The sequence below is a fragment of the Diceros bicornis genome, chromosome 6 (assembly GCF_020826845.1).
Source record: "Diceros bicornis minor isolate mBicDic1 chromosome 6, mDicBic1.mat.cur, whole genome shotgun sequence".
Classification (NCBI taxonomy): domain Eukaryota; kingdom Metazoa; phylum Chordata; class Mammalia; order Perissodactyla; family Rhinocerotidae; genus Diceros; species Diceros bicornis.
In genome coordinates this window covers 94,889,455-94,915,056 of record NC_080745.1, presented here as the reverse complement: position 1 = coordinate 94,915,056, position 25,602 = coordinate 94,889,455, and the positions used below count along the sequence as shown (strand labels likewise).

The window sequence follows — 25,602 nt, the reverse complement described above, 5'->3', positions numbered from 1 at the left end:
AGGGGAGGCTGGCCCCGGGTGGGGGGGCGGAGCAGGCGGGGAAGAGTGGGCGGGACCTCGGGGAAAGTGGGCGGTGCCGCATGGAGGGGCGGGGCCAGCGGGGAGAGTGGGCGGGGCCCCGGGTGGGGGGCGGAGCAGGCGAGGAAGAGTGGGCGGGACCTCGGGGAGTGGGCGGGACCTCGGGGAGTGGGCGGGGCCGCAGGGAGGGGCGGGGCCGGCGGGGGAGAGTGGGTGGGGCCGGCGCCGGTGGAAGTTACCAGCCTGTGCGCAGGTCAATCCAAAAGGAAAGAACGGAGGCAGAGCGGGTGGGAAGGGTGTTTTTGTTTCTACGTTTCGGTACGGCCCTAAACGTTTGCAAGGGTCAGGTGTTCGTGTTCCACTTCAGGGGAAAAACAGGCAAAACGGGGAGGAGACCGCACGGCCTGTAGTTAGCCGCGGCCGTAGTGGCTTTCAGGGGCCCGCCTGCTGAGGGCTTTACGGCGCCAGCGTGGCTCAGAACAAAACGCATATGCTGGGTTTTGTCCCCACTCAAAGATGAGGAAACCGAGGCACAGAATGAAGAACGTGCCCTCGTCACACAGCAGGCGAGCAGGGAGCTGGGTTCCCAGCTTTTGGGCTTCGGATCTTCACCGTGCAGCCCCCAGAACAAACACCGTCCACAGGGAGGGGGCCTGGTGCCTGTCAAGAGGTTGGCTGTGCACCACGCCTTAGGGCCAGCAGAGCCGCAGGCACATGGTGACGACTCAGTGAGGGGCCTGCTGCTCCTGGCAGTGTAGCTGCCTGGGTGTGCTGTAGGGAGTAGGGACATAGGAGGAGACAAGCCCCACCAGCATCCCTGGGGCTCTCACATCCCAGGCCGCCCTGTTCTACAGGCTCCAGGACTGGTGCATGTTTAGACCACTGCTGCGGCCGGGACCAAGAGCAAGGTCCCCTTATTTTTAATGATTTGGGTCTTGGCCCAGGTTTCTCTGTTTAGAATTGGGGTTTTATGAACAAGGACACATCCATTTTAGGTCTGCGAGTTTGCCCTGAGCCTGACCAACGGGACGGTGCCCCAAGAGGTGGTGCCCACCAATGCCCGACAGCAGCTCATCGCCACCTGGGTGAAGGGCAAGCAGCTGCTGCAGCAGCAGATCGGGCCGCGGCTGGGCCCAGATGAGCAGGTGCGGGCGCCCTGTGGCCGTGTCCCACGTCTGGAAGTGCCCCCATCCCCACGTGCCCAGACCTGCAGGGTGGACTCCTCTTGCTGAAGTCTTCTCTCTGTCTCCCACCTGAAGGGAGAGCAGAGCAGGCCCCCTCGGGTCTCGCAGCCTGGACCACAGCACGCTGTGGGGAGAGCTCCCTTCTCCTGTGGAAGGAGTGCATCCCCTCCGGGAAGGCTGTCCCCACTGAGCTCACTGCCCCTGGCTGTGGCGTTCCCTTTTTCCGCCAGCTGACTGGCTGCTGTTCTGAATGTCCACCAAGAGCGCCAGGCCTCTGGGGGTGCTGTCCACCCTTGGAGAAGCTCACTGTGACCTTATCTGCACCCGGCCCAGAGGGGGCACCTCCTAGGTTCACTGCACACAAGGCTGCGGGAGTGGAGGGCGGGGGAGCAAGTGGGGACCCAGAGAGGAGAGGGGCAGGGCCAGCCCACGGCCTCCACCCTCACTGACATGGGCTGCATGGTCACAGACAGACCAACGGGAGACTCCCACGGGGCACCGGCAGGAGCTGGGATGCGCTGGTCTAGGCGGAAAGTGAGGCCAGTAAGGCGGTGGGCAGTCAGGGACAGGTTTCTGAGCTGGGCCAGGAGTGAGGGTCCGATTGGAGTGGGACCAAGGGGAGGGGACCCTGCAGGCAGAGGTCCACTCCCCTACTGTACCATGCTGCCTGCCCTCCACCTCCGCCGGATCAGCCCGGCTGTCAGACTACCATAGGGACTGCACTGCCTACTGCCTCTTTGTTATGTGAAGAGAGGACTTGGCGATACACATTTACACGTAGCCAAGATAGCGCCGATTATTGCCATGAAGCTGGTATTTCATAGGGTTCAAGTCCGAGTGTTCCAGATTCTCCCCAGCACCCTTGGGCTGACGGACACTCTGTGATTCCTTCCCACCAGAGTAACAGTGAGGAGGTCAACTCGGTGACCAGAGTTCTTGTCGCTCTGGAGATGTACTCCTGCAACGGGCTGGGCCTCATGGACTTCAACGTGCCCCCCTTGGCTCAGGTAGGTACCCCCCCAGGGGTCACTTCCTCCCCAGGTGTCACCTTCCCCCCAGATGTCACCTTCTCTCCAAGTGTCACCTCCCCCCAGGTGCCACCATCTCCCCCAGGTGTCACCTCCTCCCCAGATGTCCCTTTCTCCCAGGTGTCACCTCCCCCCAGGTGTTGCCTACCCCCCCAACTGTCACCATTCTCCCACTTGGCCGAGGTAGGTGTCACCAGGTGTCCTGGTAGACATGCCAGGGGCTGTGCACAGACAAAGCCCCCCAACCCAAAGCCAGTTGTTCAAATCCCGCTGTTGAGATGAGGAGCTGTGGTCAGAGGGCCTTACCCAAGGTGTCTGGAGTGGGAACCACCTGTCCTGGTGACCACGTTCCCACCACAGTGCTCACCTGCCTCCCAACAGAGCCGGCGCTGTCCCCCAGGGCAGCTGAGTTTAGTGTCACTTGGGAGCTCCCTCTGTGCTTTCCCCGAGTGTGGGACAGTGGGCAGTGTGGACCCTGGGGGCGTTTGTCCCCCAACCTACCCACCCTGGCCAGAGACTCGGCCTCGGTTTACGAGTAGTGAGCACAGGGACTCAGGCTTCATGGGGGCTGCCTTGCGCAGGGTCCTTTACGAGTCGTGGGTCTGTTTGGAGTAACGTTAACTAAATGTCTATGGCTGGTGAGCAATACACCGGAGTTAGGGTTTTACACAACTAGATAGCCCACCGAGCTGACAGCACTGTCCCCACTGTGGGCTGCGTGCCGTCGGAGATTCACCACACTAACAGACAGCCCTTCTCCCCCCCGCTGCCGGGGAGGTGGTGAAGATGGCGTCTGAGTGCAACTGGTCAGACCCCCTGGTGGAGCTGCAGACCCTGACGCGCCTGACCCACTTTGCCTTCGCGGCCCACGACCACGAGACCACCATGGCGTGCTCGCAGAAGGCTCTCCAGATGGGCATTAGGTACCTGCGGATATTTGGCCCGTAAGTACCTCCCTAATGCCTGAACTCTGGTGTCCTGAGGCTGTGGGCCACTCCCCAAGGTCAGGAGGGGTATGTGAGCATGTTCGTCGTCACTTGCGTGTGCAGGACTGAGGAGCAACTCCCGTCCAGGTTACAGAGAACCAGCTACAGACCCTCCCCAGGCCCTGCTCCTCTCAGCAAGTTTCCCATCAGCCCTGCCCTGTGCCCGTGCAACCGCCGCCTGCCAGCTCCCCATCGGCCAGGACAACCCTATCAGCCGTGGCCCTGGGGAGCTGTACTCAGAAGGGTTCTGAGGCCACACGAGCCTCGCTAGCCATGAGTGTGACTCGCACACAAGGAGAAGGGGGCTCGCAGCTCCACCCTCTGCCGTTCCCAGCAGACGGCTTTGTTAGGGTGATCGTGAACAGGCAGCATAGGCATGTTGAATCAATTCAGAGGTAACTAAACGTCGTTTCAGTGAAAGGAAAGCAGTGCCACGTCTCCGGGGCAGCCACAGGCGCTGCTGTGGTCTTCGTGTTTCCTGTGGCGTACAGGTTCCATTTGGTGATCGATGATTGTAGGACTTACTCTTTCCCCTTTTTGAACACGAGGCTGTTTTAAATTTGTTGCTATTGCAAGTATTTCTGCGGTCAAGATTGTTTTCCTTGAGGTTCTTCTTTTCGGCTTATTTCCTGAGTCTGTTTCCTGAAAGAGAAAATGACTGGCCCCAGGCCGTGGAGATGTTGTTGTGGCCAAGCAGCCATTCTGTTTGTCCGAGGCCAGACCCAGGCAGGGCCTCGCCGCCCTGCGTGCCCAGCCTCATGCCACATCCCAGCCCTGTGGCTGTTCCCCAGAGTGAGCGTCCTGTGCCTCTGGGTGGTCTGAACCCCGACTGGCACCAAAGCCCCTTTGTGCTGAGTCTCCTGCCTTGCCCCATGGAACCCCAACCAGGTTCTCGCATCCGAGTGTCCTTTTGGGGTGCGGAGGGAGGGCCCTGCTGGAGACCTGCACCACTCCAGCCAGGCCGCCACGGGAGTGCCACCCAAGGGAAGGGGTTTCGCTTGAGGTCGGGGTACTGTGGTGCCTGGCCGTGGAGTCCTGCTCGGGGACCACAGTCACAGGCCGACACACGAGGTGGCAGCGTGGATGAGAATGTGGCCCTGCAGGGGAGGAGTCTGGATGGACTCCCAGGACTGTGGACTGGACAACTGTCAGGGTGGGGTTGTGGCGGGTCTGGGGGAACCCGGAGCTCAGGGCAGCACCTTTGGAGGCCCGGGGGTGAGTAGAAACAGATGCATAGATTTCGGGGAAAATGTCCAAGCCGTGGACATCTGTCGGGATGATGTGGCGCTGGACGAGGTTTCCCTGCAGGAGGGGAGGGAGGGCCAGCCAGCAGAGGGCGGGGCGTTGGAAATGCGTAGGCGCTGGTGAGTCCGTGAGCACGCAGTTGACTGTGCCCTCCTAGGGGCTGAGCATTTGGATGAAGTCGGCCCTGCTGGCCTCCCGCAGGGCTGCTGCGTGTTCGTGGAGGCGAGGGTGAAGGGCGGGAGCGGGACTTCCCTCACGGAGCCCTGGGGCTGTCGGGACGTGACCACAGAGGTCGCAGGAGCAAAGCCAGGACGGAGCCCCCAGCCGTCATTTCTCGCTGCCTCATGAGTGACCCTTCCTCCAGAACAGTGGAGACCCTTTCTGGTGGTGTTTACATTTGACCTCTCCGTCAGAGGCTAGAGCTTATTTCTTCCTAGACAATCTGTAATGAGAATTACTTTGCTTCCAAAAGGAGAAGCTCCCAGGCTTTGTGATGTCCCACCCCAGCCTCACGATGCAGCAGGTGTGGGCCAGGGGTGGGCCCACCACCCCGACAAGAGCAGGGAGATGGCCCGCAGCGTGTGGAGACTGAGAACTCGGAGCAGCAGTGCACAGAACACTGGGCCCCTGGCGGGACATCTGACCCCAGGCAGGGTGTTAGGGCTCTTTCTGGAAGCCTTTGATTTGTGGGGTTGAGTGTCCCTCACCTGATCTGGCTCTCCACCAATCATAGTACAGCTGTGCCTGTCAGCAGATCCACCAGGCCCACGTACCTGGAGCCTCCAGCATCTTAGCCACACTCATAAATGTGAATAAAGTTTCCTCAGTCTCCTGAGAGGGACCTACAGCTTCAAAGAAAAGACCAACTTAAAGAAATGAGGAAACTTACTCTGGATAAAAGAGATTATGCAGCGATCAGAAGAGAACATTAAAAAAACCCTCAAAGATATTTGAGAAGGTGCAGCATTTAAAATTTAAAACGTAGTGTTGTGGGAAAGGAATAATTGGGGGCTAACCATCTCTTGAAAATTAAAGATAATTTCTGGAGTGGAAAATAAATTAAGTGAGGTGTTAGAAGATAAAGTGTGAGGAAATTTCTCAGAAAAAAAGATGAAAAAGGACAGAAAATGTGACAGAAAATCTAGAAGATATGTGGGAACAGTACAGGAGGTCCAGCATCCTGCTGTGGGAGTTCCGGAAAGAGTCAAGGAGGGGTTCTTCAGAAAGGAACGTAAGAGGGGAGCCATGAGGGAGAGCTTCCTGGAGCAGAGGAATCCAGGTGCGTTGTGGGGACATGTCAGATCACCACAGGTGAGGGGAATATCCCAAAGCTTTTAAAAGAAAGCCGTCTGCAAAGGAGCAGGAAATAGAAATGAGCCATCTTCTCAAAAACCATCACTGGAAGCTAAAAGAAAACGGAGCATTCTAAGTGGAAAGAATTTTCAACCTACAATTCTAACTCACCTGAACTTCCAGTCAAGTATATGGGTAACAGAAAACCATTCTTAGACAGACAGGGGCCTAGAAAATATATTTCCCATACACCTGTTTTTAGAACGTTATTTGAGGATATGCTCCAGAAAAACAAGAGAATAAACCAAAAAAGAGAAAGATGTGGGATACTGGAAATAATAGATTCAATCCGGAAAAATTGTCAAGCTGTGCTGCTTGCTGCAAGAGCCATCTGTCTGGATCAGAGCAGGAAGGCCCTGGAGGGTGGGGGCAGGGAAGAAGAGGACTAATGTGAAGAGTTGAGAAGGTATTGTGATAAAGGAAAATAGTACAATGGAGAAAAGGTCAGTCGGAGACTCCAGGAAGCACAAAAGTAATGTATAGCTTGACTCTTCAATGAAAAACATTTACATTATCGTGGTGTTTATTGGTATTCTAGTTTTAGGATTAACATTTTGACAAAGAAGACTTCTTTGTGGTTACTTAAAATATAAATGTTACCAATCTTTTATTAGTTATTTTTAAATGTATTTTAGTGAGGTCACACTGGTTTATAACATTATATAAATTTCAGGTGTACATCATTACATTTCGACTTCTGTATAGACTGCATCGTGTGCACCACTGAAAGTCAGTTTCCATCTGTCGCCACACACATGTGCCCCTTTACCCCTTTTGCCCTCCCCCGACCCCCTTCCCCTCTGCTAACCACCAATCTGTTACTCCGTATCTGTGTGTTTGTTTATCTTCCACATATGAGTGAAATCCTATGGTAGTTAACTTTCTCTGACTTATTTCACGTAGCATAGTACCTTCAAGTTCCATCCATGTTGTCGCAAATGGCAACATGGCGAGCAGTATTTTTTTTGGCTGAGTAATATTCCATTTTGTGTGTGTGTGTATATGTATATACACACCACATCTGCTTTATCCTTTCATCCATGGAGGGACACTTAGGTTGCTTCCAAATCTTGGCTGTTGTGAGTAATGCAGCAATGAACATAGGGGTGCATATATCTTTTTGAATTAGTGTTTTCATGTTCTGTGGATAAATACCCAGAAATGGAATAGCTAGATCATGTGGTATTTCTATTTTTAAGTTTTTGAGGAATCTCCATACTGTTTTCCATAGTGCTGCACCCGTTTGCATTCCCACCAGCAGTGTATGAGGGTTCCCGTTTCTCCACATCCTCTCCAACACTTGTTGTTTCCTGTCTTGTTAATTATAGCCATTCTGACGGGCGTGAGGTGATATGTCATTGTAGTTTTGATTTGCATTTCCCTAATCATTAGTGATGTTGAACATCTTTTCATGTGCCTGTTGGCCATCTGTGTATCTTCTTTGGAAAAATGTCTGTTCATATCCTCTGCTCATTTTTTGATTTGGTTGGTTGTTTGTTTTTTGTTGAGATGCATAAGTTCTTTATATGTTTTAGAAATTAACCCCTTATCTGATATATGATTTGCAAATATCTTCTCCCAGTTAGTGGCTTGTCTTTTCGTTTTGTTGATGGTTTCCTTTGCTGTGGAGGAGTTTTTTAGTTTGATGTAGTCCCATTTGTTTATTTTTTCTTTTGTTTTCCTTGCCTGGTGAGACATGGTATTCCAAAAGATACTAAGAGTGATGTCAAAGAGCTTACTGCCTATGTTTTCTCCTAGGAGTTTTATGGTTTCAGATCTTACATTCAAGTTTTTAATCCATTTTGAGTTAATTTTTGTGTATGGTGTAAGGTAAGAGTCTAGTTTCATTCTTTTGCACGTGGCTGTCCAGTTTTCCCAGCACCATTTGTTAAAAACCTTTCTTTTCTCCATTGTATGTTCTTGGCTCCTTTGTTGAAAATTAGCTGTCTGTAGATGTGTGGTTTATTTCTGGGCTCTCAATTCTGTTCCATTGTTCTGTGTCTGTTTTTCTGCCAGTACCATGCTGTTTTGATTACTGTAGCTTTGTAGTATATTTTGAAATCAGGTATTGTGATGCCTCAGGCTTTGTTCTTTTTTCTCAGGATTGCTTTGGCTATCCAGGGTCTTTTGTTGTTCCATATAAATTTTAGGATTCTTTGTTCTATTTCCATGAAGAATGTCAGTGGGATTCTGATTGGGATTGCCTTGAATCTGTAGGTTGCTTTAGATAATATGGACATTTTAACTATGTTTATTTTTCCAATCATTGAGCACAGAATATCTTTCCATTTCCTTATGTCTTCTTCAATTTATTCCAATAATGTCTTATAATGTTCATTGTATAGGTCCTTCACCTCCTTGGTTAAATTTATTCCTAGGTATTTTATTCTTTTTGTTGTGATTGTAAATGGGATTGTATTCTTGATTTCTCTTTCTGCTAGTTCATTGTTAGTGTATAGACGTGCAACTGATTTTTGTATGTTGATTTTGTACCCTGTGACTTTACTGTATTCGTTAATTATTTCTAATAGTTTTTTGATGGATTCTTTAGGGTTTTTTCTGTATCAAATCATGTCATCTGCAAGTAGTGACAGTTTCAATTCTTCCTTTCCAATTTGGATCCCTTTTATTTCTTTTTCTTGCCTTATTGCTCTGGCTAGGACTTGCAATACTATGTTAAATAGGAGTGGTGAGAGTAGGCATCTTTGTCTGGTTCCTGTTCTTAGAGGGATAGCTTTCAGTTTTTCACCATTGAGGATGATATTAGCTGTGGGTTTGTCATATATGGCCTGTATTATGTTGAGGTACTTTCCTTCTATACCCATTTTATTCAGAGTTTTTGTCATAAATGGATGCTGTATCTTGTCAGATTCTTTCTCTGCATCTATTGAGGTGATCATGTGATTTTTATTCTTCATTTTGTTAATGTGGTGTATCATGCTCATTGATTTGCAGATGTTGAACCATCCCTGCGTCCCTGGGGTAAATCCCACTTGATCGTGGTGTATGATCCTTTTAATGTATTGTTGTGTTCAATTTGCTAGTGTTTTGTTGACGATTTTTGCATCAATGTTCGTCAGTGATATTGGCCTGTAATTTTCTTTTTTTGTGTTGTCCTTGTCTGGTTTTGGTATCAGGGTAATGTTGGCTTCATAGAGTAAGTTAGGAAGCTTCTTCTCCTCTTGAATTTTTTGGAAGAGTTTGAGAAGGGTAAGTATTAAGTCTTCTTTGAATGTTTGCTAGAATTCACCAGAGAAGCTGTCTGGCCCTGGACTTTTATTTTTTTGAGAATTTTTGATTGCTCTTTCAATCTGTTTACTTGTGATTGGTCCATTCAGATTCTCTGTTTCTTCTTGATTCAGTTTTGGGAAGTTGTATGAGTCTAAGAATTTATCCATTTTTTCTAGGTTGTCCAATTTGCTGGCATATAGTTTTTCATAGTATTTTCTTATGATCCTTTGTATTTCTGTGGTATCCGTTGTAATTTCACCTCTTTCATTTCTAATTTTATTTATTTGAGCCTTCTCTCTTTTTTTCTTAGTGAGGCTTGCTAAGGGTTTGTCAATTTTGTTTATCTTTTCAAAGAACCAGCTGTTAGTTTCTTTGCTCTTTTCTGTTGTCTTTTTAGTCTCTGTTTCATTTATTTCTGCTCTGATTTTTATTGTTTTTTTTCTTCTACTTAATTTGAGCTTCATTTGTTCTTCGTTTGCTAGCTCTTTTAGGTATAGTGTAAGCTTCTTTATTTGAGATTTTTCTTCTTTGTTGAGGTAGACCTTTATTGCTATAAATTTCCCTCTTAGCACCAGTTTTGCTGCATCTCATAAGAGTTGGTATGTTGTGTTTTCATTTTCGTTTGTCTCCAGGTATTTTTTTTTTAATTTCTCCTTTGATCTCTTCATTGATCCAATACTTGTTCAGTAGCATGTTGTTTAGTCTCCACATATTTCTGACTTTTCCAGCTTTCTTCTTATAGTTGACTTCTAGTTTCATACCATTGTGGTCAGAAAAGATGCTTGATATGATTTCAATCTTCTTAAATTTATTGAGGCTTGCTTTGTTTCCCGGGATGTTCTATTTTTGAGAATGTTCCATGTGCACTTGAGAAAAATGTGTATTCTGCTGCTTTTGGGTAGAATGTTCTATATGTATCTATTGAGTCCATCTGGTCTAATGTTTCATTTAAGGTCAGTGTTTCCTTGTTGACTCTTTGTCTGGATGATCTATCCATTGATGTTAGTGGGGTGTTGAGGTTCCCTGCTATTATTATGTTGCTGTCAATTTCTCCCTTTAGGTCTGTTAATAGTTGCTTTATATACTTTGGTGCTCCTGGGTTAAGTGCATATATATTCATAAATATTATGTTTTCTTGATAGATCATCCTCTTTCTCATTATATAATGTCCATCTTTTGTCTCTTGTTATCTTTTTTGGCTTGACATATCTCTGTTTTGTCTGACATAAGTATGGCTACACCTGCTTTCTTTTGCTTGCCATTTGCTTGGAGTGTTGTCTTCCATCCCTTCACTCTGAGCTTTTGTTTGTCTTTAGAACTGAGATGTGTTTCCTGGAGGCAGCATATTGGGTCTTGTTTTTTAGTCCATCCAGCCACTCTGTGCTTTTGATTGGAGAATTCAGTCCATTTACATTTAGGGTGATTTATGATATATGAGAGGTTAATACTGCCATTTTATCTCTTGTTTTCTGGGTGTTCTATATTTCCATTGTTTCTTCTTCTTTGTATTTCTGTCTGCCATTTCAGATTGGTGGTTTTCTGTGATGTTTTTCTCAGTTTTCTCTTTATTTATGTTTTGTAACTCTGCTCTTATTTTTTGTTTTGTGGTTACCATGAGGTTTATGTAAAGGATCTCATAGATGAGATAGTCCATTTTCTGCTGATAGCATCTTGTCTCCATTAGCCTATGCAGATTCTGTCCTTTTCCTCTTCCCCTTCTATGTTTTGTTGTCACACATTATCCTTTTTTGTGTTGTGAGTTTGTTACCAAATTGAAGTGGTTATAGTTATTGTTGATGCTTTCTTTCCTTTTAGCCTTTATGTTATAATTAAGCATTTACTAACCTATTCTGATATAGAGTTGCAATTTTTCTGATTCTGTCTGTCTATTTATCTCCTTGTTCAAAGCTTTATAAACCTTTGCCTTTTTGTTTCAGGTAGGAGGGCTCCCTTCAACATTTCTTGTAAGGCAGTTCTAGTGGCAATGAACTCCCCCCACTTTTGTATGTCTGGGAAAGCTTTTATTTCACCGTCATATCTGAAGGATAACTTTGCTGCGTAGAGTCTTCTTGGCTGGTAGTTTTTGTCTTTCAGTATTTTGAATATATCATTCCATTCTCTCCTGGCCTGTAGACTTTCTGCTGAGAAATCCATTGATAGCCTAATGGAGTTCCTTTGTAGGTTATTTTCTTCTCTCTGGAGGCCTTTAATGTTCTTTCTTTGTCATTGACTTTTGACAGTTTTAATATAATGTGCCATGGAGAAGGTCTTTTCATGTTGTGATAATTAGGAGTTCTGTTAGCTTCATGTACTTGCATGTCCAGTTCCTTCTCCAGGTTTGGGAAATTCTCAGCTATTATTTCTTTGAATAAGCTCTCTGCTCTTTTCTCCCTCTCTTCTCCCTCTGGGATACCCATTATCCTTATGTTGCTTTTCCTAATTGAGTTGGATATTTCTCATAGAATTTCTTCATTCTTTAAGAATCTTAGTGCTCTCCTCTTCCACCTGAATCATTTCTAGATTTCTATCTTTGAGCTCACTAATTCTCTCTTCTATATGGTCTGCTCTATTTCCAATGCTTTCACTTTATTTTTCATCTCATTACTGTGTTCTTCATCTCTAGAATTTGTTTGTTGTTTTTTTTTAAAGTTTCAATCTCTTTGGTGAAGTACTCCTTCTGTTCATTAATTTTATTCCTAAGCTCATTGAACTGTCTTTCTGAGTTTTCTTGTAAGTCATTGAGTTTCTTTATGATAACTATTTTGAATTCTCTGTCAGATTGCAATCTTCTGTGACTTCAAGTTTGGTTTCTGGAGATTTGTCATTTTTTATCTGTTCTGAAAAACAGAACAGCTTGATGAATTGATCCTCTGCCAGCGCATTTGTGGTAGTAACCACCTGTCTTTTTTTTTTTTTAAATCCCACCTTTTTTTTTTTTTTTGAGGGAGATTGGCCCTGTGCTAATATCTGTTGCCAATCTTCCTCTTTTTCTTTTGTCCCCAAAGCCCTAGTACATAGTTGTATATCACAGTTGTAGAGTTGTAGTTCTTCTACATAGGACACCGCCCCAGCATGGCTTGGTGAGCAGTAAGTAGGTCCACACCTGGGATCCAAACCTGTGAACCCTGGGCCTTCGGGCCACCAAAGTGGAATGCGAGAACTTAACCATTCTGTCACCGGGCCTGCCCCATAACCACCTTTCTTATTTGGGTAAGGCTTTGGTTATTTTGGTTCTGAGCTACTTCTGGTCATGTTTGAGATCCTGTACCTTCTACCCTCCAGTGCCTCTGCCAGAGGCATCGTCAGTGCCCTCCTTGTGCTTGTGTGCCTCTGAGATTGCTGGTGCCTTGCTGCTCACAATGTCACTGCAGTCACAGGTGTTGCCACTGGAGTCACCAGGCTGTGAGCACTTCTGCTGCTTCTGGGGTCGCCTGAGTCTCATGTTCCCCCACTGGCTCTCTGCAGGCTCATGTGCCACTTCCCCATGCACCACCTGCACTGCTGCTCCCGGGTTATCTGGGGGTGCTGGGTTCACAGCTGTTGCTGCCACTGCCAGAGGCCTGGGTTCTTGTATGCAGCCTCCTCTGCTGGTAGAGCTGGTGTCTGGGGTGCTGCCACTGGGGGCTGGGTCATGGGTTCTGCTGTGGCTCCTGAAGCCTCAGGTTGCAGGTGTCACCTGCCACTGCTGTTGGGGGGTGCTGGGTCATGTGCAACGCTGCTTCCCCTGCAGCCTCTGGTTGCCGGTGCATGCCACTGTGCTTGTTGAAACCTCAGGTCAGGGCACCACCACCACTGGTGAGGATATTCGTGTTTTGGATGGCCACTGCCAGGGAAAGTGGAGGGAGCTGGTCCCCTAGTTCCACTGCCTCCTGGAGATCCAGTCCACCCACCTTCAGATGTATAAATGATGGATCTCTCAGATGCTCTGCTGTGCTGTGCAGGGGTCCTTTGTTGGTGAACGGGTGTCCTACTGCTTGTAACTTAGAGGAGAGGGACAAAGGGAACAACTCTCTCCACCATGATGCTGACATTGCTCCCAATGCTATCAATTTTGACAATACAAAAGTGAAGTAAAAGCACAGATGACATACATTAGTGGAGAAGGGAAGAATATAGGTGTTGTAATGCCCTCATCTGAGAGGGACCACTTGTCGAGGGTCCACAAGAAGGGAAGCTAGTGTAAGGTTTTAAGGTACAAAGATGATAAATAGGGGAACTAAAAATAATGCTGTAACCAGCTATATTAGTAAGTTGGAAAAGGGCAAAAGGGTGGTCTGAGTGAGCTCACTCCCATTTATCATTGTGGGAGTCCTGTGGGTAATGCTTGAGCCTGAGAAATGGGGAAATCCAGGCAGAAGCCTGTTTTTGGAGGTCGGCATGTAGCTGCTGGAAGACAGAGCTAAATATTTAGAAGTCATTCCCTCGAGGGAACAGGACTGGGCATTGGGTAGGGGACAGTTATTGTCAACCATATGTAGGTACCTCTTTGATAAAAATTCAAAAGTTATTTTTAAAAGACAGAAGAAACTACAAAGACAGTCTTATAGAAAGAGTCGGTGCATGGGTGCTGCCTCACAGTCTTCCTGTAATTGCATTAAAGCTGATTTCGCTGCCTGCTGAGGGCACAGCAGAGCTGGCCGGGAGGAGCTGGGGGCAGGGCACAGACTCCAATGATGGATGTGTGCCCTGGCCTCGCCATTCTTTCCTCAGTGATTCTGAAGTTGAATTTTATTTTAAAACAGCAATTCCTATAATAAGATAAGCTAGAAATATAAATATATACGTATGGTTAATAGGGAGAGAGAGGATTGTGCAAAACTAGAAAAATTTGATTTCCACCTTAAGACTTTTAAACTCATTTGTGGGGCGTGGTTGTCCTCTAGTGGTAATTGGTGTAACTGCACTCAGTGGGATTGCCCCTCCAGCCTGGGTTCCCCTGTGGTTCTGACCACTCATCCAGCCACATGGAGTGCCAGCTGTGTCCAGGCATGGGACTGGGTGCCAGGAGGCTGGAGAGACGGAGTGGTCCTGGGCTTCGTAGGAGATGCCACAGTTTACAGTGACCTTGTTGGTCCCTGAGAGTACTGGACCCTGTCTCCCGTCAAGTAGGGTACCAGGTCACATGCAGCCACATGGCATGCACTGCAGGTGATTCACCTTTTTAAAAAAATACACATATTTCAAATTTTTATGCTACCTGTTTCCATTTTGCAATTTATGTGTAGAAACTCTAGTGTGGAATTGGTTACAGAGTAATTTTTATGATAATATTTCACAATAATAGTGAAAATAGTTTTCAGTTTTGGTGAAAAATAGTGCAGTTACTAATCAGTTGGTATTGTCAACTCTCAGTGTGTAATTACCAGAATAAGTTTCACATTTATACTATTAATGTAAAAGAATATATATTCATAAGACATTTCAGGTAGATCCCTAAAATAGACACAAAATAGATTAACAGGAGATAGTTTAAGAATATTTGGTACCTTACTACTTTGATCAACATTTTTATTTAACATAATCATCATCTGTATTGAGTCTTTATATGAATTTAAAAGTCACTTTTTATCCCAAATCTGGCCACGACACAGTAATGGATATCATACTCTTGTACTGTAAAAAAACTATAAAACTTGAAAAAATACATAAAACAGTTGTTTTCAGGCATTGGATGACAGAGGGCATAAAGCAGAAATTCTTGCAAAAGGGGAGCATCAAAAGTGAGTTCCGGGGGCTGGCCCGGTGGCATAGCGGTTAAGTTCGCGCACTCCGCTTCAATGGCCCCGGGGTTCGCCGGTTCAGATCCTGGGCGCAGAACTACGCACCGCTTATCAAGCCATGCTGAGGTGGTGTCCCACACAGAGCAACTAGAAGATGTACAGCTGTGACAGACAGTTATCTACTGGAGCTTTGGGGAGAAAAAAGGAGGAAGCTTGGCAACAGATGTTAGCTCAGGGCCAATCTTCCTTAAAAAAAAAAATAATAAGTGAGCCCCACACTCACTCTTGCTTTCTGCCTGGTGGGGGCCGTCCGAGCTGCAGCCCTGGGAGTGGAGCCCAGACTGAAGAAGTGTGTGGAGGAGGCAGAGAGCAAAGCCTGGGCTGCTGGGGCTGCTGGAGTTCATAGGCTACGATACAAGAGAGGAGGTACTGGACGGAGAATGGGTGCTCTCAGCTGTGTAAAGGTGCTGTGCACGGCACTAGATCCCACAAGGCCTGGCAGGAAGCAGGTTCTGGGTCCTGTGCTGAAGAGAGGCGCTGGAGGCCACCCTGTGCTGAGATGTTGGAGTTAACTGGTGAGAATCAGGGAGACCTCACTGAACTTTCCAGGCACTCAGAAAGACATGGGCTACAGGGGCTGCTCTAGACTTGCCCTAAAAACGCCTGATCCAAATCCCAATAGGATAAGGCTGAGCCACCAGTAAATTAAATGTCCATCAGAATGAAACCCAACCTTCCTTTAAAGGAAGGCAATGTAATCCATACTCTCAACAGTATAACTCAGTGTCCAGCATAAAATCAAAAATTATTAGACACAGGGAAAAACAAGAAATGTGGCCCATAGCAGGAGAAAAAACAGTCAACAGATGCAGACACGACACACACGTTAGAGTTAGCAGACAACGAATTTAAAACAGCTCTTATAAGTACAAGAAAGTATTTGGGCAACTTAGTGTGCAGGTGGGGAATTTCTACAAAGAAATGGAAACTATAATAAAGAACTAAGTGGAGATTCTAGAGCTGAAACATACAGCATCTGACATAGAAGCATCACTGGGAGAGCTCAACGCCTGAACATGGGAGAAGTGGTAAGTGTCCGTGAGTGCTGGTCAGCACACTGTTGAAGGTGAGGCAGAGGAGGAAAGACTGAACGGCAAGATGAGCAGAGCCCCCGCGACTGTGGGACAGGACACGTGGTCTGCACAAGTGTGGGGGAGTCTTGGAAGGACAGAGGTGAGATGGGGAGGCAGAGTACATACATTTGAAAATACAGGAGCTGAAATTTGTTCAAATTGAATTAAAAAATATCAACCCAGAGATCCAAGATTTTCAGTGACCCCAAGCAGGATAAACACAAAACCACACCTATTTTCACTGGAGTCAAATTGCTGAAGACAAAGGTAACAAGAAAACCTTGGGAAAAAGTTAGAAGGGGAAAAGACAGATTACACACAGGAAAACAAAGATAAGACTGCTGACTTCTCAACAGAAGCACAGCACACTGTTGTAGGCGTTAAAAAAGAAAAACCCATCAACCTAGACTTCTACATCCACCAAAAGCCTTCAAAAAATGAAGGCCAAATCAAGACATTTTAAGATTAACTAAAGCTAAGAGAATCCACTGCCAAAAGAGCTGCAGAAGGAGAAATGCTGCTGGGAATTCTTTAGGCTGATGGAAACTCGGGTCAGGAAGTAACTAGGTAAATGGTAGAGGTGTGGATAAACATAAAAGGTGGTTTTTCCTTCAGTTCTTAAATTCTTTAAAAGACCTTTGCCTGTTAAAAACAAAAATATGTTGCATTGTGTTATTATTAATAAATGTAGAAGTAAAATGGATGACGTTAACGCTAATGATGGGAATGAGAGAAACAGAAGTGTATTGTGTAGGATTCTTATGTCATCTGTGAAGTGGTGTAAGATTAATTCAAGGTAGACTATGACTAGTGAAGGATATATGTTGTGATCTCTACAGCAAGTACTAAAAAAGATAAAACAAAAACGTGTAACTAAAAATCTGATAGAGGAGATACAGAATACTAAAAAATATTCAGTTAACCCAAAAGAGGGGAGGAAAGAAACAACATATGGGACAAAAGGAAAGCAAACAGCAAAACAGATTTAACCCCAACCATACCAATCAATCCATTAAATGTAAATGGACCACACTCCAGTTAAAATGCAGAGTTTACCCCGCTGAATACAGAAAGCAAGACCCACTAGAAGCTGCTTTTAAGAGACATTCTTTAAACATAAAGGCACCTGTTAAAAGCAGAAGAGTGGAAGGGATGCTGTGCAAACTCGAGTCTTAGGACACAGGTGTGGCTGTCGCAGAGCAGCCAAGCAGTGTGACCAGAGACAGAGACATCTCATCGTGATAAAAGGGTTAAACGAGCCGGAAAACATGAGAATCCTGAATGTGTGTACACTTAATAGCAGAGCTTCCAAATTCAAGAAGCAAAAAATTAGATACATCCACAGTTAGAGCTGTAGATTTCAACATTCCTCCTCAGTAGCTGATAGAACAAAGTAAGCAAACAAACAAAAAAATCAGTAAGTGTGTAGATGATGTGAGTCACGCTGTCCACAGATCTCACCCAGCTGACATCCACAGAACTCTCCCCAACACTGTGTTAGAAAGATCAGTCTCCAGGATGCAGCGCCCAGGCAGGGCCAGGCTCCTTCACCTGTGGGGCTGGCACACCCACCTTGGAGAACCCAGCCACCCTCAGCTTCACCTCCAGAGTACGGGCTTGACTATGCACGGCAGACACCGTGGATCCTGGCAGCCAAGGGACAGCGCCTTCCTCCCCGAGACTCCTGGGTCAGAGTGGTAGGAGTGGCTGTCTGCTCCTGCAGGCGGGTCCCTGGCTTCAGGGCACCCCAGCCTGTGGAGAGGTCTACCCAGGAACTAGTGTATTTCTCCTAGAGTAAATTCGGTGCCCGCTAGCTGAGTTGCAGGGACTTGGTCCCCTCCAGCACTGGACGGGATGATGTCTGACTGAGTGTGATGTCATCTGTGCCTGACCCAGGCGTGGCTGGGTTAATAAACGTTCAGGGACAAGGGATTGCATGTCCTTCTTGATGTTGCTCTGAGTTAAAACTGTGTAGGGCTGAGCCTGGTGCAGAGCGGAGGCCCTGAGACAAGATATACACGGGGCCCAGAGAACAGAGCCCCGTTGCTCCCCATGGGCTCGGCTGTGGTGGGGGGCAGGCCCACCAGGCTTGTCCTGCTCACCTGTGGCTGCACAAGACATCCTGCAAAGAAGTCATTGAAAACATCAGGTTACGATTCTCTCATGGTTCTGCGGGTTGACTGGACTCAGCCGGTTAGTTCTGGCTCGGGGACTTGCATGAGGTTACTCTGGAGGTCCCCAGCTCACTCCCATGGCCCGGCATCCCCAGGCTCACTCGCCTTTCTTCGTGGCCGCTTGCTCCCCGCAGAGAGAGCCCGCATGTGCTAGGGCACTTGTCTGTTTTCAGGGAGGAGGCTCGGCTGGTGGCGGAGATGCTGAGCACTGTGGCCTGCACGCAGGGCAGGAGCGTCCTGGAGAACCTGAGGGGGAGGAAGCGGCTGCGCCTGCCGGCTACCAGGGCCTTCCTGGAGAGCATGAGGTGCCGTGCTAAGTGGGGTGACTGTGCAGATGGCTGTGCACTGTGAGATAAATGGCAGCTGCAGTGCCTGAGATGAGCACGCTGCTCAAGGGGGACTGGCACGGTGGCTGGCCCCTCCCTCGGTGGCCCTGTGACAAGGGTCATCTCCTGCCCTGGGCAGGGACGCCCGCCTCGCCATTGCTCACAGGGCCCCTTGGGCGGCTGGGACGGAGGGTCCTGGGCAGTCCTGTGAGAAGCTGAGCTGGGGCCACACGGGGCAAGGTGGGGCAGGGAGTAGGGAGTGGGCTGTGGCCCTGAGCAGATCCCAGCAGGGATGCCCCAGGAGCCCCATCCTGCAGAGCCGGGCGCAGGGCGCAGGGCCGCAGGAGAAAGGGAGCGAGTGTGTCCTGGGGAGCCCCGTGGCACCCAGCCTCACCCCTCCCCTCCGTAAATCCAGAAGCTTTGGGCGCTGCTGCCACACAGTGGGCGTGGCCCCTCTCTAGGTCAGGACTTCCTTTTCAGGTTTGGGGGCATCGCGGGGAGCAGTGCCCTGGTGATGTTGGCCGCCCGGCACTACTGGAACGCCTGGCTCCCGCTGCTGTCCTCTGCGGGCAACAGGAAGAAATGCAGGAGTGCCTTACGGAGGATCATCAGCATCATCAACAAGACGGAAGCGAGAAAGCAGGTGCGTGGGGGAGCCACGGGGGGCAGGCTTCCTGAGGGTCTTCCTCCAGAGACGGCGGGTGAGATTCCTCAGGAAAGACAGACCCCAAAGAACCGCTCAAATGAGGCACACGATGGCCTGCAGAGAGGGGGTGGGGAGGACGAAGACATCCCCGAAATGCTCCTCCCTGAGCTCCAGCACCAGAGGGGAGAGGAGGAGAATGGGGACGGAACAGCAGATTCAGACAGCTGAGGAGAGCCACAGAAGCCCCTGGGCAGATGTGTGCCCAGGCCAGTGAGGTCTTGACCGGCCTGTAAAAAGGGGATGTCACCCGCCCCCCGCCCCCGACGCCCAGTGAGTGTGGTCTTGGTGGAGGGAACTTGCCTGGCTGAGGGCCTCGCTCCCTCCACCTGGCCCCGGAGGCAGGCAGGGCTGGGCCCCATCGAGCTCCAGGGAGTGCACGGAGGTCAGCGAAGGCTGCCCGGCCTGCCTGCTAACCGCGTGCGTCCTCTGTGTGTCCTGCAGTTTCCCAGCCCCAGGACTTCATCTCCCACAGGGCCTCCAACACCTGTCCTGTCTGCCCAGGAAGGCCAGACCTGGGATAACAAACCTACAGACCTGTGGTCTCCAGCAGGGCCCTTCTGAAGAGAAGGTCTCCAGGTCAAAGGCCATGTGGCAGACAGATGTCCATGGTCAGAGAGCCTAGGACAGAGCCCGTGGGTGGAGCTCTTGGGCCCTTGGTCCAGGGCCCAGTGAGGTCCTCAGACACCAGCAGCCAGACGAGCCGTGGGAGGTCGGGCCGGGACAGGATGAGAGGGGGGAGCTGCCCTCTGGGCTGATGCAGAGCTGGCCGTGCCAGGAGGGCCCACAGCCGTGTGGGAAGGTGTGGCTTTCCCGTGGCTGCCCCAGCTGGGAGCCTGCTGCTCAAGAGACAGCAAGAAGGAAATGGGAAAGTCATAGTCTTGTTTAAGAGATTGGTTGATGCTTCCTATTTTCTTACCAAGATATTTATGACCTCTAATAATCTAGGCCAGGGGTGGGCAAACCGCCACCGGGGAGGGGGAGGGCAAGTCCAGCCCTCCTCCTCTTTTTGTAAATAAAGTTTTATTGGAACACAGCCATGCCTGTTCATTTACAAACTGTCTGTGGCTTCACTACAACATCAGAGCCAAGTAATTGTGACAGAGACCACGTGGCCCCAAAAGCCAGAAGTGTTTACTATCTGGCACTTTTACAGAAAAAATTAGCCAAGCCCTAGTCTAGAAATTAATAAAATTTACCAAAAGTTCAGTTCTTTATAATGTGCTTTTTAAAAATTGTGGCAAAATATACATAATATGATATTTATCATTTTAACCATTCATTAACTGTACAATTTAGTGACATTAATTATAATCACAACGTTGTGTGACCGTCACCACTATCTATACCTAAAACTTTTTCATCATCCCCAACAAAACTCTCTACCCATTAAACAATACCTCCTCTCTCCCCAGAACCCCTGGTAACTATTCTGCTTGCTGTCTCTGAATTTGACTCCTCTAGGGGCCTCATATAAGTAGAATCAGAGTATTTGTCCTTCTGTGAGGGGCTTATTTCACTGAGCGTAATGCCCTCAAGGTCCATCCATGTTGTAGCATATTGCAGGATTTCCTTTCTTTTTATGGCTGAATAATATTCCATTGTATGGATGGACCACATTTGGTTTATCTGTTCATCTGTTGATGGAGATGGGTTGTTTTCACCTTTTGACTATTGTGAATAGTGCTGCTATGAACATGGGTGTACAAATATCTTTGTGTCCCTGCTGTCAGTTCTTTAGGGGATATACTTAGCAGTGGAATTGCTGAGTTATATGGTAGTTCTGTATTTAACCTTTTGAGGAACTGCCAAACCGTTTCCACAGCAGCCGCACATTGTACATTCCCACCAGCAGTGCACAAGTGTTCCAATTTCTACACATCCTTGTCTACACTTGTTATTTTCCATTTTTTTACATTATTGCCATCCTAACAGGTGTGAAGTGGTATCTTGTGGTTTTGATTTGCGTTTTTCTTATGACTAATGATATTTAGCATCTTCTAATGTGCTAATTAGTCATCTGCATGTTTTCTTTGGAGAAATGTCTGTTCACGTACTTTGCACATTTTTACATTGGTTTGTTTTTTGTTGTTGAATCATAAGAGTTCTCTATCTATTCTGAGTATTAACCCTTTATCAGATATATGATTTGCAGGCGTTTTTCTCCCGTTCGTTTGGTTGCCTTTTCACTCCCTTGACAGTGTCCTTTGTTGCACAAAAGTTCTTAATTTTGATGAAGTTCAACTATTTTTTCTTTTGTTGCTTGTGTTTTTGGTGTCCTATCCATGAAGTCCTTGTCAAATCCAATGTCTTGAAGATTTTTTTCCGATGTGTTCTTCTAAGAGTTTTATAGCTTTAGCTCTTATGTTTAGATCTTTTTTTTTTTTTTTTCCATTTTGAGTTAATTTTAGTATATGGTGTAAGGTAAGGGTACACTTTCATTCTTCTGCATGTGGATGTCCAGTTTTCCTAGAAACACTTGTTGAAAGACTGTCCTTTCCCCATTGGATGGTCTTAGCATCTTTGTCAAAAATCACTTCACCATATATGCAAGAGTTTGTTTCTGGGCTGTCCCGTCTGTTTCACTGGTCTATGTGTCTGTCCGTCTGCCAGCACCACATTGTTTCCATCACTGTAGCTTGGTAGTGAATTTCGAGTCAGGAATTGTGAATCTTCCAACTTTCCTCTTCTGTTTTAGGATTGTTTTGGCTGCTTGGGGCCACTTGCAGTTCCGTATGGTCTGAGGCTTGGCTTTTCCGTTTCTTCAGATAAGGTTGTTGGGATTTTCAGAGGGATTGTGTTGAATCTGTAGATCACTTTGGGTGGTATTGACATCTTGACAATGTTAAGTCTTCCTATTCATGGTCATGGGATGTCTTTCCATTGATTTAAGTCTTCTTTAATTTCTTTCAACAATGTTTTACAGTTTTCAGCGTATAAGTTTTTCACCTTTTTGGAAGTATTTAATTCTTTTAAGTGCTACTGTAAATGGAATTGCTTCTTGTTTTAGTCAGCTCAGGCTGCCATAACAAAATACCATAAACTGGGGGGCTTAAACAACAGAAATTTATTTCTCACAGTTCTGGAGGCTCCAAAATCCAGGAGCCAGAATGGCCAGGTTCTGAGAAAGGCGCTCTTCCTGACTTGTAGACAGCTGCCTTCTTGCTCTGTCCTCATGTGGTGGGGGTGGGGAAAGCAAGCTCTCTGGTGTCTCTTTCTCTAAGGGCACTAATCCCATCATGAGGAGCCTACCCTCCTGACCTCCTCTAACCCTAAATACCTCCAAAGACCTTGTCTCCAAATACCATCACATTGGGGGTTAGGGCTTCTACTTATGAATTTGGGAGGGGGGGCGGGGCACACATAATTAAGTTCATAGCACCTTCCTCATTTCCTTTTTGGATTGTTCATTGCTGATATGTAGAAGCACAACTGATTGTTGTATGTTGATGTTGTGTCCTGCAACTTTGCTGAATTCATTTATTAGCTCTAGTAGTTTTCTTGTGGATTCTCTGGGATTTTCTATAAATAGGATCGTGTCATCTGTGAATAGAGATAGTTTTACTTCTTCCTTTCCAATTTGGATACCTTTTATTTCTTTTTCTTGTCTATTAGCTCTGGCTAGAACCTCCAGTAAAATGTTGAATAGCAGTGCTAAAAGCAGGCATCCTTGTCTTGTTCCTCATCTCAGAGGGGAAGCTTCAGTCTTGCACCATTGAGTAGGATGTTAGCTATGAGTTTTTCATACGGTCCTTTTATTGTGTTGAGGAATTTTCCCATTATTCCTAGTTTTCTAAGAGATTTTATGATGAAAGGTTACTGGATTTTGTCAAATGCCTTTTCTCCATCAATTGAGATGATCATGTGGTTTTTCTCCTTCGTTCTATTAATGTGATGTGTAACATTGATTGTTCTTATGTTGAGCCACCCTTATATTCCTGGGATAAATCCCACTTGGTCATGATGAATAACATTTACTATGCTATTGGATTTGATTTGCAAATATTTTATTGAGGATTTTTGCATCAATATTCATAAAGGATGTTAACCTGTAATTTTCTTTTCTTGTGATGTCTTTATCTGGGTTTGCTATCAAAGCAATGAGTTAGGAATTGTTCCTTCCTCTTCGATTTTTTGAAGAGTTGAGAGGGATTAGTGTCAACTCTTCTTTAAATGTTTGGTAGAATTCACCTGTGAAGCCATTTGGTCTGGGACTAACCTTTATTCATTGGGTGGTTTCTGATTACTGATTCAATCTCTAATTGTTAGAAATTTGTTGGGATTTTCTATTTCTTCTTGTGTCAGCTTGGGTAATTGGTGTGTTTCAAGGGCTTTTGCCATTTCTTCTAGGTTATCAAATTTGTTGACATACAGTTGTTCATGGGATTCTCCCATAATCCTTTCTGTCTCTCTAGGGTTGGTAGTAACGTTCCCACTTTCATTTTCGATTTTAGTTATTTGTCTCTTCTGTCTTTTTTTCTTTGCCAGTCTAGCTAAAGGTTTGTCAATTTTGTAGATCTTTTCAGAGAACCAACTTTTGGTTTCATTGATTTTCTCTGTGGTTTTTCTATTCTCTGTTTTTTTTCTCTCTGCTCTAATCTTTATTATTTCCTTCCTTCTGCCAGCTTTGGGTTTAGTTTATTCTTCCTCTTTCTGATTCCTTAAAGAGTAAAGATAGTTTGTTTCTTTGAGATCCTTCTCCTTTTTCAGTGTAGGCATTTACAGCTATGAACTCCCCTCCGAGCACTGCTTGTGCTGTGTCCATAAGTCTGTTCTGATGTACTTTTAGTCCCATTAATTTAAGGCTATGAAACTGACCTGGATGCTTCATGTCATTGGAAACGCTGTAGACTGTGTTGGGGGACAGTCTGTGTGTTGTGACGTAGTGAAGCTTTCACTGAGAGCCTTTTCTCATGGGTGAGCTGTGATGTCACTCTTTGTGACTTAGTGCTTCAGAAATGTAGCTGCAATTTTTGTAATTAGATACTGAGCCAATGGAAAACAAAACGGTGAAAGAATAAATTGCAAGTTTTGAATATATATATTGTTTATTTGTTTTTATTTTAGGAAAAGGGGAAAATGCTGCTTCTGCACCAGTGGCCTACAGCGGACTTCCAGAGTGGAGGGACCACTGAAGGTTGTTTTCTCCCAGGTTTGTAGATGCGAGACGGAGGGAGCCACAGGCACAAAGAAAGCGAAGGACTCAGTGCTTTTAAATTCCTGCCCCCTTATATAAAGCCAGCTTTATCATGACAATAACCACAGGTCGTGTCTGCTCAGCAGTTAATGCCTGATGGGCACTGGGAGTGCTTTTCAAGAAGAACTTCATGAAATCCCCACTGTGTGCACCAGAAAACCAAAGCCCAGATGGTGCCTGTTGTCCCCATGGTCCAGGGCCGCACTGGATCCTCCCGGGCTACCTGGGTCCAGAGCCAGTGCTCTCAGCCTCGTAGTGGCTGCCTTGAAATCTAGCCTCTGGGTTATTCTGACAAATAAATCATATTCTTCTACTTCCATAAAAAATGTGGAGATATACTCCTGCAAAAAAAAAAATGCTGACCTTAGAACAGTAAAACCATATTTTAGAATTCATGTTTAAAGAAAAAATCATGATTATCTGCTAAAACTTAATCATCCCTTTTAGTGTAAGAGTCCCAGTGTGTCTTGGGGAGTATGAATGCTGTGGGTGGAGCAGTGCCCTCCCACGAGTGCTTCAGAGTCTGTTTAGAGAGATAAACTTGACATAAAATAATGAACAAAAATATGACCGTGTGTGATTCGATTAGATATTAAGTTGAATACTAAACCACAACAGTTAGCATCGTTTGCTGGTGCTGCAGAGAGGTGTAGGTGGCAGCCATCTGGAGGCAGAGGGCAGCCCAGACACTGCAGGAATGCAGTGCCTGATAAGGAGCCAGGCTGCGTGGTAGAACACAGCCCTGCCGGGGAGAGGGCGGGGGTCAGGCTGCACTGTGCTCCGTGTGCTGAAATAAACATCAAATAGGCTCGACAGTGTAGTAGTTTAAAAAATTCAAATTCTAGGAAAAACGTCAGAGTAAAATTGAGCATAGCAGTGATCATAGAGGCACACTTTGAAATATACAAAAATTTAAATAATGAGAAATGCAGGAAATTAAAACGTAAATACTGGGAAAATATTTGTATCAAATTTGGCACTAAATGATTAGTTTCTCTGACGTATCAACAGTCGCGCTAGTCAGGCTGGGATATGCTGTGCTGCACTGACAACCCCCAGAGTCCAGCAGCTCGGCTCCACACAAGCAGTGCCCTCCCTCGAGGCCCTGCTCCATCCCGAGGCTTGTCTGGGACTGATGGCCTCCAGGGAAGGGGGAGGGAGGAGGAGCACTGTCCCAGTGCCCGGGCCCCAGACAGCGGCTGCGGTATTTGGCAAGCAGGGTCTCTGCCACGTGCCTCCATAGATTGATTGGAAAAGCGGCAGATGGTCCACAGACGTGACCATGATTGTGGATCAGGGAGGAT

The 25,602-nt window shown here is 46.8% G+C and overlaps 1 protein-coding gene across 1 annotated transcript in view; it reads left to right on the top strand.

The window, feature by feature from the left end:
• CFAP46 (cilia and flagella associated protein 46) overlaps positions 1-25,602 on the top strand; it is a 126,112-nt gene that overhangs the window by 44,007 nt on the left and 56,503 nt on the right. The window contains exons 20-25 of the mRNA XM_058544333.1: positions 1,014-1,163; positions 2,102-2,209; positions 3,008-3,174; positions 18,246-18,377; positions 18,879-19,041; positions 24,169-24,253. Coding sequence (XP_058400316.1) covers positions 1,014-1,163; positions 2,102-2,209; positions 3,008-3,174; positions 18,246-18,377; positions 18,879-19,041; positions 24,169-24,253 — 805 coding nt within the window. The remainder of the gene's footprint in view (positions 1-1,013; positions 1,164-2,101; positions 2,210-3,007; positions 3,175-18,245; positions 18,378-18,878; positions 19,042-24,168; positions 24,254-25,602) is intronic.